Below are 10,741 nucleotides of genomic sequence, written 5' to 3' on the forward strand. Positions count from 1 at the left end.
AAAAAAAATTATAAAAAACAATCTCTAACATATTTGCATTTAATTGTGATCCAAAATTTATTTACATTTGCTAATTATGAAAAGATTATCCGAAGTTCTGCTTCCTTCTTTCCACCAAAAGGAAGGAGAAAAGGAAAAAATAAATAAAAGAAATTTTACTGGATAATGAGGGCTTTTAATTAATTTGTCTGATGGAATAAAATAACAAAATACGTTTGTTTCTTTAAAGCTACTTTCAGATACAATTATACCAACATTTAGATTTGTCACACTCAACATGCATGTTTAAGCTAATTGTTGTGAATACTTATAAAATACGAAAACCTTTCGGTAATTAATAATATTGTTAGTGTCATTTGGTATGATGGAAAATCAAAAATAATTCTGGGATAAAATTTTTGTACCGTCTTATCTTTTGTTTGATTATTATAAAATAATATCGGAATAACTTATACCTGCCAAAGGGTGGAACAGTTATTCCGGAATAAGTTATCCCAGAGTAAAACAGTTAAGTTGACAAAATCAGAATTAATACAACACATTAAACAGTCAATAATAATATCAGAATAACTAATCCCCACCATAATTAGTCCCAATATAACTAATCCAACCTAACTTGTCTTCAAACCAAACGGACCCTTAGTATATTATAACTTATTAGCCTCGACTCTTCTTTGTTAATCATATAAAAAAGGATTAAATGTGTATAACTGAATAATTTTTTTAGGGGCTAAATTGACTTGAGCCTTCGTTCTTGGATTTCCATTATTTAGTATCTGAATAGCATCAAATCAATCACTTTCATTTGCTTTAGGACTCATTCGGTTTTACGTAGCATAAACATGAATTACTCAAGAGAGATGACCTAGGTACATCATTTAAAGTATACCGATGTAATAAATAAATAAATGAATAAGCAATCCAGCTCACAAAGCATCCCGTATTCACACAGAATCTGGGGAAAGATCCCTAAGGTGTGTGATGTAGACAGCCTACCATATGCAAGCATTAGTGGATGTTTCAACAGTTCAAACTCGTGACCTATAAGTCATAAAGAAACAACTTTACCGTTGCTGCAAGCTTCCCCTTCAAGTAGGCAGCCCGATGCACAAAGCATCTCGTATTCACGCAGGATCTGGAGAAAGATCGCACCCTAAGGGGTGTGATGTAAACAGCCTACCATATGCAAGCATTATTGGCTGCTTCAACAGCTCAAACTCGTGACCTATAAGTCATAAAGAAACAACTTTACCGTTGCTGCAAGCTTCCCCTTCAAGTAGGCAGCCCGATGCACAAAGCATCTCGTATTCACGCAGGATCTGGAGAAAGATCGCACCCTAAGGAGTGTGATGTAGACAACCTACCATATGCAAGCATTATTGGCTGCTTCAACAGCTCAAACTCGTGACCTATAAGTCATAAAGAAACAACTTTACCGTTGCTACAAGCTTCCCCTTCAAGTAGGCAGCCCGATGCACAAAGCATCTCGTATTCACGCAGGATCTGGAGAAAGATCGCACCCTGAGGGGTGTGATGTAGACAGCCTACCATATGCAAGCATTATTGACTGCTTCAACAGCTCAAACTCGTGACCTATAAGTCATAAAGAAACAACTTTACCGTTGCTACAAGCTTCCCCTTCAAGTAGGCAGCCCGATGCACAAAGCATCTCGTATTCACGCAGGATTTGGGGAAAGATCGCACCCTAAGGGGTGTGACGTAGACATCCTACCTTATGCAAGCATTAGTGGCTGCTTCAACGGCTCAAACTCGTAACTTATAAGTATACCGATGTATTTTATGAAATCAAGCTCGCGACTTATAAGTATACCGATGTATTTTATGAAAAACGACACCTTTGGATAGTGAACAACAGTTGTAAGGGAACCCCCACAAATCTTAAAAACAGTATAAAGACATGACTATTTACTATGAATTAGCCATTGCACCAATAAGTCTGAGGCGAAAATATAGTAATACAGACCTGAAAAGAATGACGAAAATGCATTGCCCACCCTCCATTTATAAGCCCTTTACATTTCCCAGAATTGGGATTTATTTAGTTTCAAGGGAGGGAGGGAAAGAAGAGTAAAAACAATTGCTGTAATGGAAGTTGTTAGAAAACGCGTTCCTCGATTTCCAGAGTAAGATTGATGCGAGGCAGAGACCGAGGGATCCAGTGGTATTCAAGATTTCATTAGCATTTTCTTTATGTAATTCAGAACTTCATCCACATCAACTGTCCATGCAACTGAAACCGGGGAATAATCCGTCCAAGGGTTGCTCGTATTCCACCTAATATAACGATTTGTTAGTTTTAATCCATAGAATGGAGCCACAGGCTAAGATTTGCGAAGAGAAAAAGAGATTTTTACACTATACAACCGCCCATGATTTGAAGGTTATGGGTTCTGATCTTGTCATCGAACCCTAGCTCGTTTTAGTTACTGGGTTCTCCGTTAAATATTTTTATATATTTAATGGATTTTCTAATACAAATACAAGATTTAAGTAAAAGCTACTAGATTCATCCGAACCTGTAGCTACTATATATTACCTCCGCCCCTAGGTATAATTTATGTCTATTGGCTAGCAAAAGAAAATAGTTGCCCAAAGAAAACTCAGTTCAAATACTTACTTCTTTAGCCCTTGGTCCAACAAGGTATGTCCGACGCAAATGCCCTGTGTCTCAACCCTCACGACACCTTTCTTGAAGGTGAAGAGTTCAGGTCGAACTAGTGCCACAAAACTAACAGGATCATGTAGGAAAATTCCTGAAAAGAGGTCGAGCGAATAAATATCAGTAAAGTGGTTTAAGAAGCAATGTAGGTCATCCACAAACGATATAAGAACAGAAGTTATTACCATAGACGCCGTCTGATTTCACATGCCAATCACGGTAAAATTTGCACATGTTGCCCAAAATTTTAGCATGTTTTCCTTCAGATTGCCTTAGTTCTTCAAGATCAGCATCTAAAACCAGAAGCATATACTATTTATTGAGAAGCGAACAATATTGTCATATAATTAAAGGTGCAAAAGTAGTAGTCTTCGACATATTTGAGCAGTGAACAACCTACCTGTCAATTTGACTTGTGTTGTAATGTTGATGCCTACAATATCAATATTTGCCCCCGAAGTAAATACAATATCTGCTGCCTCTGGATCCCCATATATCTGCGCATCAGAATAACTATGCAAATGAGATAATAATAATAACAAATTGAAGATTGAATACTACAAAGATTGATTTTTCAGCTTCCCATGATGAATTTGTGAACATGCGAAAAGCGTTCATCTTTTAAACTTGACAAAAATTGACAGGAAAGAAGAGACACTGACAACATATGAAATGCTAATACACAACACGAACATTTTATAGTATTTCCGCAAAGATAATGCCAAAAGAGACCCATATTGCACTCAAATTACAAGGACAACGTGTCTATAGCACTATACTAAGGCAGTGAGCTTAAGAAAAAGTCTTTTATGACAAGCTATTAGAGTTCAAATAACCAGATGCGGAGCCAAGATTTCAACTTTATGGGTTATGCATTATAGAACGACGACTTCAAGTAACAATAACTGAGGTTTCTTTGTATGACGTCAAGTACTAATAACCGTTTATTACTTAACACAAATAAACTATTTGAGCAAAAGCTACTTGATTCGGCCGAACCCCTACTCGGGCTTCGAGCTCCACCCTTACAACTAACTATTAAACATTTCCATACTGTTGTGCATTATGGATATCAAAGTAAGAAGTTTATGCACAGACATTATGGGGTCAAACAACTATTCAAACATGCTTCTACATTGTAAAACAGTGTGAATATTATAGTATTTAAAAACCAATGGGAAAAAATCACCCACATTTGCTTCCGCAGCAGGATTAACATTTCCTAAAGCAAAGAAGGAACCACCGAGTACGACCACTCTCTTCACCTTGCTTGCAAAGGTCGAGTCCCTCTTGACAGCCTAACCAACAGATAACGATGATTTTTTTTGTAAATGCAAGGCAAAATCACAAACTTGAAAATTGAAAGTTTTTGAGATACAACATACCAACGCCAAATTTGTCAATGGTCCTAGTGCAAGTATAGACACTTCACCAGGATATTCAGAAACTTTTTCCACTAAGAATTCAGATGCAGAATTGTCATTTTTCTTAGAATTTGGACAAGGTAAGAATAAGTTGCCTAATCCATCTGAACCATGAACAAAGTCTGCAACCCGTGGTTCCCCTCTCTACAGCAAAAATTAAGATCAAAGTTAGGTTACAATACGTTGAGAAGCTACAGTGGAGAAAGGAAGTTAAGCATAAACTAAAAAGAATTTTGAGTAACAAATTGTTACTATTAGGAATCAAAAGTAAAAACAAATTACCTTCAGAGGTTCAGGGCTGCCCTCGGCGACGGGAACATCCGGATATCCTGCAGTTTCACACTATCCTTTTGCAAATTAAATTAAAGAAGTAATTGATCAAGAACTTGATACAAAAACATCTAATAGACGGAATTGTAAACACAATAAAAGGAAAGAAATTTACAAGAAAGGTAGTACTAGATAAATAAATATACAAAAAAAAAAAGACATACCAAAAGTAATGCATTACGTGTAGCATCTTTTGTAGTAACATTACCAAAGATTGTAGTCAAGCCTATGATCTCAACTTCCGGTGTCTGAAATGCCATTAGTATTGCCATACTGTCATCTAAATATCAACAAAAGCTAAAATTAGCTCCAACATGACAAATGGGAACCACACGGAATATGAAACTCATTATAAAACACAACTCAGCCTGTTAAAAAATTGTTATGAGAGAGAGAGATCTTTCATTTTCATTCACGGGCACAATTTATCCCCATACTTGATACAACGGCGGGGCTAGGAATTTTAGTAAGGGGGATAAAAATATAAAAAAGTAAACATCTACTATATTAGAACAAAAATTTTTGACCTAGTATATATAGTGTAACTTTCAGGCGACCCCTGGCTCCGCCCATTATTTGAAAGAATAGAAAAGGAGAGAGTTTTTTGAAAACATTTCAGGCATAACTAAGTATTATATTGTCTTTTTCTTGGTTGATGAGTCACTAAGTATTATATTACTAAGAGCACACCGGTTTTCTACTTGAATGAAGCACAACTAAGCCAAGGTGTGTTGCTCACCTCAATAAGAAAAGCTTCTCATCACAAGATGTGCTCTTTAAAACTTCCTCTTTCATTAAGAAAATTGTTTTCCCGAAGAAATGATAAACAGAATTAAAGAAATCAAAAATGTCAGCTTGTGAAATTTGTCAGAAAGGTAATATAATTTCTTAGGTGCCTATGTGACAGCAATAACGTCCCCCCCCCCCCCTATATTGAAAGTCTATGTTGTGCGGATTCTCCAAAATGATGCCGCACCCATGTCGGATCCTCTAAAAATGCATTACTTTTGGCGGATCCAACATGCACCCGACAACATTTTCGGAGAGTCCGAGCAACATAATTGAAAGTAACACACATTCCTTGCCTAAAAGAAGTCTCAGAAAATGAAGGATTAGAAAAGATCATAGATAAAGTTAATTGCCTGCTTTCATAAATAAAAGTACAGCTAATTTAGGATGACAAATATAAGCTTTATCTCCAGATACTCTTCACTCAAACAAACTGAAAGAATCCCAAAATTCACAAATTCCAGAAAGAAAGAGATCATCTTCCATCTGAATATTCTAATGAAAAAGCTGGAAATATAAAGTGACACAATAAAGTAACTAGGATTCTTTTTCCATATTTGAATCTGCCCTTCCTTTAGCACTTTTAACAAAATTTCCCCAAAAGTCATCTATTTGTCAAAGAAAATCAAAACCCAATCACAATCAAATAAAATTTAGCTGAAATTTTTCTAAAAATCCCAACTTTAAATTTATTCATGAAGAAAAAAATAAGCAACACCCAAATTCATGAAAGTGAAAAAAATGCTGAAATTTGCTAAAGTTGCCACCTTTAAACAATAGGGTAGAAAATTTTACCAGAAATTCATCTATTTGTCTAAGAAAATCAAAACCCAATCAAAGAAAATTTTAGCTGGAAAATTACTGAAAACCCCAACCTTAAACTCATTCATGAACAAAAAAATTAGCAAAACCCAAATTCAAGAAACTAAAAAAAAATGCTAAAATTTGCTAAGAATTTCAACCTTCATTCATTCATAAAAAAAACACCCAAATTCAAGAAACTGAAAAATAAATGCTGAAATTAGCTAAAGTTCAGAACTTTAAACAAAAGGGTAGAAATTTATTTACCAATGCCAGGATCAGTATCAATGATGATCTTTTCACGTTGCTTAGCAAAAGAATAATTGTTGGTAGTCACAAATCCATCAACCAAATCACCATCACAATTTGACATCTTCTTGAAATTTTCAATAATTCAAAAGGGAAAATTTTGGGAGCAAAAAAAAGGGAATTTTTGGGACCTAAGAAAGACAATGAACTTACAAATATAATAACAATAACAAATTAGAATAAAAAATGTGGGGGATTAAGTGAAAAGGATAGAGTTTTGGTGGAGTCAGCTCTGACGATGAGCTGAATTTTCTCAACTCTGCTCCTTTTTCTTGTTCCTGTTTTCCAACTATTCTTTCTCTTCTTTTGGTGTGAAAATTTGTATTTAATAAGGTGTGGGTACTATGTGTGTGTGTATTTATGGGTTTCGGAATGAATAATGGATAAGATATGTGGCTTTAGTCTAAGTGGTAAATATGCGTATCCTAATTTGATTCGCTTTGTTATGAACGGATCTCTTGCTTTCCCTTGCACAATATTTTACCTTTTGCATTTTCCAAATCCAATCAAAATTGAAACAAATTAATAAGATTTCACTATTAGCCAACAAAGGTTGGCTGAGTTGGTTGAATAAGTGATTTCTTACCTTTGGAGATTTGGAATCGATTTTCTTCGCTAGTATGGGGCGAATCTACCTTAGTCCAAGATATGTCACGTCCATTGATTCGTCGAAAATCTTTACTAATTATTTGTATATAATTCAAATGAAGAAATAAGAAAATAATAAAAAGAATAATGTGACACCATTTGTCATGTAGTTTAATTGGTTAGAGGCTGGAGAATTATATGTGAGGTCGTGAGTTCGAACCTCCTTAGACTTATTTTTTGTTTTAATACTTTTATGCCTCATCTAAAAAAGTAAAAACAATGCGTGGCCAATGAGATTTGAACCGCTAACGTTGCTGCTTCCTTTGAAAATTTTATTTTTTTTGGTTGGTTGTGTTTTAAAATATGATATTATATTTATTTATTTATTTATTTATTCACGTCTAATGGTGACATCGCTTACAAAAATCCTTGCATACACCACTGTTCACTCGCAACCTTCGCAGTCAAAGCTCGTCGTACCGAGTTTGCCTAGAGCGATTTATATCTCTAGTTTGTGAGCTATTGCATAAACAGGTTACCCAATGTCTACCCCAAAGAAAAAAAAAAGATTTCACAATTAGTGGTGGACTAAGAATTTTATTAAAGGATTAAAAATATAAAAAATAAAACACATTATGAAGTCAAAAATTTCAGTCGCCTTCTCGAATTCTGGATCCCGCTTTCAACTTCGTCAATCCTCATAAATTTTCTTATCCTGTCGAAGGTTTATAAATTATGTTCCCCAATAGATTGAACCTTGTTGAACTGAATCGTAAGAATACAATATATATATATATACATAAAAAAAACTGACCTATTTATACAATGTAAATTTTTCAATAAACGGGTGTTAGTTGACTCCCCTCACATAAGGGTATCGCATAGGGCTGTGCATAATTTGATAAATACAAAATTATCGTACCGAAATCAAAAATTTTGGTATTTGGTATTCGATATTTTGGTATTCGGTATGGTATTTGGTTTAAGTTTTTTAAAAAAAAGGTATTTGGTATTTTAAAATGAAATACCGAAATATCGATACCGTACCGAAATATATATTATATTACACAATACACATATTATTAATTATAACGCAAATATAAAAAATCTAAAGTTTTACTTTCTTTTATTCTCTAAGTTCACCAATTAACTCTAAGCAAATAACAAGACGTTTCTAATGATCAAATTTATTCTTTTATGTACGGTTTTCTCCCTAGGTTGATATTTGTTGGTTATGGACAAAACTTTTGACAACAAATATTTTAAATTTTGTACTTTTGAGTACTTTAATTAAGAATATTACAGTCTATGGCTCTATGCACTAGTTAGTATTCAAACCGAATAAACCGAACTTATCGAACCGAATAAACCGAAACCGAAAGGAGAAAAACCGAACCATACCAAATTTAATTAGGTACGGTATTGGTATAGCATTTTAAGAAACCGAATATCAAAAATACCGAAACGAAATGTTTAAATACCGTACCGTATCGATCGACGAACAGCCCTAGTACCGCCTCTATTTACTATCACCTCTAATTCCTTGGTTGAATTAAGAGCATGTTTGGCCAAACTTTCATAATTTGCTTATTTTGAAATGTATTTTTTTTTTTTGTCAAATGGAATTTCACAACAAATACTTTTGGATAGTGTCAGTTTATGTTTGGTCAAATTGTTTAGATAATATTTTCATTAGTATTATTGAAACAATTTACTTATGACCAATCTTGGGTATATATAATTTTTAGTTTTTGGTATAGTTTAGTAAATATAATTTTATTTTAATTTTTGTCGGGGATAAAAGTTTAAAACAACTTCTGCTTCCGCATCTAATGAAAAATTACTTTTTTTAGTTTAGTATTTTTTATTTTTTAGTTTAAAAATAGTTTAGTATTTTAGACTTTTTTTAATAAAAAATTATGTATCAAGTATTATAGTTTCCTCACCTTCTCCCTAATTTGTTAACTGCTATACTAATTAAGATTTCTCTAGCTATATGAAAGAGATTAAAACTAGGGATAGTTTGTGATAAATTTGAGAGTGTTATAAAATAAAGACCGTAAAGTAAAGACAAGTATAGAGAGACACTGATATATTATTTAACTTCAAACTGATGTACATAGTGAACTGAAAACTCCTATATTTATAGAAGAAAGGAAACAGATGCGAGGCTTTTTCGGAAGCAGCTGCAATGCTTTTCAGGAAGCAGCTGCGAGACTTTTCTTGAGCTGCTTGTAAGCTGTCTGTATGAGTTGCTCGCAACCTGCCTGTTTAATAAGAAGTTGCTGCAAATCATTTCATTGAGTTCCTTGCAACCTGCCTGTATCGACTGCTTGTAGATAAACGTCAATAGAGTACTAAACGGATAATCTTCTTCAGGAAGATTGTCTATAGCGGAATAATAAATGGGCATTCACAATATAATATTTTCATAACGCTCCCCCTTGGATGTTCATTTAAAGATAATGTGCGTCGTTAAAACCTTACTAGGAAAAACCCAGCGAGAAAATTTCTAGTGAAGGAAAAAGAGTACACATATTTTAGTAATACATATTTCTAGCTTCCTCATTAAAACCCTTACAAGAAAAAAATCGTGGAAAAAATTTTAGTAAGGGGAAAAGAGTACATCGCGTATATCACTCCCCATGATGAAAACCGTGTTTCAAATATTTGAGTCTGCGCATTCCAATCTTGTATACCATCTTCTCAAAAGTTGAAGTTGGCAAAGATTTAGTGAACAAATCTGTCGGATTGTCACTTAAACGGATTTGTTGCACATCAATGTCACCATTTTTCTGAAGATCATGCGTGTAGAATAATTTTGGTGAAATGTGCTTTGTTCTATCTCCTTTTATAAATCCTCCCGTCAATTGGGTTATGCATGCATCATTGTCTTCGTATAAAATTATGGGTCTTTTCTCACATTCCAAAATATATTTTTCTCGAATAAAATGAATTATTGATCTCAACCATACGCATTTCCTACTTGCTTCATGAATAGCTATTATCTCAGCATGATTTGAGGAAGTAGCAACACTAGATTATTTTGTGGAGCGCCATGATATGACAGTACCTCCACATGTAAACACGTACCCGGTTTGAGATCGAGCTTTATGGGGATCAGATAATTAACCTGCATCTGCATAACCAACAAGATCTGCACTATCTTTGTTAGCATAAAACAAACTCATATCAAGAGCTCCCTTTAAATATCGCAATATATGCTTAATCTTGTTCCAATTTCTCTGTGCAGGAAAAGAGTTATATCTTGCTAGTAAATTAACAGAAAATATTATGTCAGGCATTGTAGCATTACCAAGAAACATAAGTGCACCAATTGCACTAAGATAAGGTATTTCGGGACCAAGGAGTTCCTCATCCTCTTTTGGAGATCGGAACGGATCTTTATTCACTTCAAGTGATCAAACAACAATTGGTGTACTCAATGGGTGCGCTTTGTCCATGTAAAAGCATTTTAAGACCCTTTCTGTATAAGAAGATGGATGGATAAAGATCCTGTCTGCTAAATGTTCAATTTGCAGACCAAGACAAAGTTTTGTCTTTCCAAGATCTTTCATCTCAAATTCCTTTTTAAGATATTCAATTGCCTTTTGGAGCTTTTCTAGAGTTCCAACAAGACTTATGTCATCAACATAAACAACAAGTATAACAAATTCTGAAGCCATTTTATTTATAAAAATACATGGACAAATAACATTATTTATGTAACCCTCTTTCAGCAAATATGCACTGAGGCGATTATACCACATGCGCCCAGATTGTCTTAAACCGTACAAAGATCTTTGTAATCTGATTGAAT

At 34.1% G+C, this 10,741-nt stretch overlaps 1 protein-coding gene across 2 annotated transcripts; it reads right to left on the reverse strand.

Annotated features, from left to right (window-relative positions):
* Positions 1-1,925: 1,925 nt before the first annotated feature.
* LOC107829326 (uridine nucleosidase 1) lies at positions 1,926-6,718 on the reverse strand. Of its 2 annotated transcripts, none has more exons than XM_016656799.2 (9): positions 6,292-6,718; positions 4,599-4,714; positions 4,387-4,446; positions 4,066-4,248; positions 3,874-3,978; positions 3,081-3,177; positions 2,866-2,973; positions 2,639-2,774; positions 1,926-2,295 (listed from the first exon to the last, which is right to left on the reverse strand). In XM_016656799.2, exons 1-9 carry the CDS (start codon positions 6,395-6,397, stop codon positions 2,187-2,189), a joined length of 1,020 nt encoding a protein of 339 aa, XP_016512285.1. In that variant the 5' UTR covers positions 6,398-6,718; the 3' UTR covers positions 1,926-2,186. The 2 variants fall into 2 exon arrangements, with proteins under 2 accessions (XP_016512285.1, XP_016512286.1); XM_016656800.2 differs by lacking the exon at positions 6,292-6,718 and adding an exon at positions 5,174-5,285.
* Between the last annotated feature and the right edge of the window lie 4,023 nt (positions 6,719-10,741).

This window comes from Nicotiana tabacum, chromosome 2, assembly GCF_000715075.1.
Source record: "Nicotiana tabacum cultivar K326 chromosome 2, ASM71507v2, whole genome shotgun sequence".
NCBI lineage: Eukaryota > Viridiplantae > Streptophyta > Magnoliopsida > Solanales > Solanaceae > Nicotiana > Nicotiana tabacum.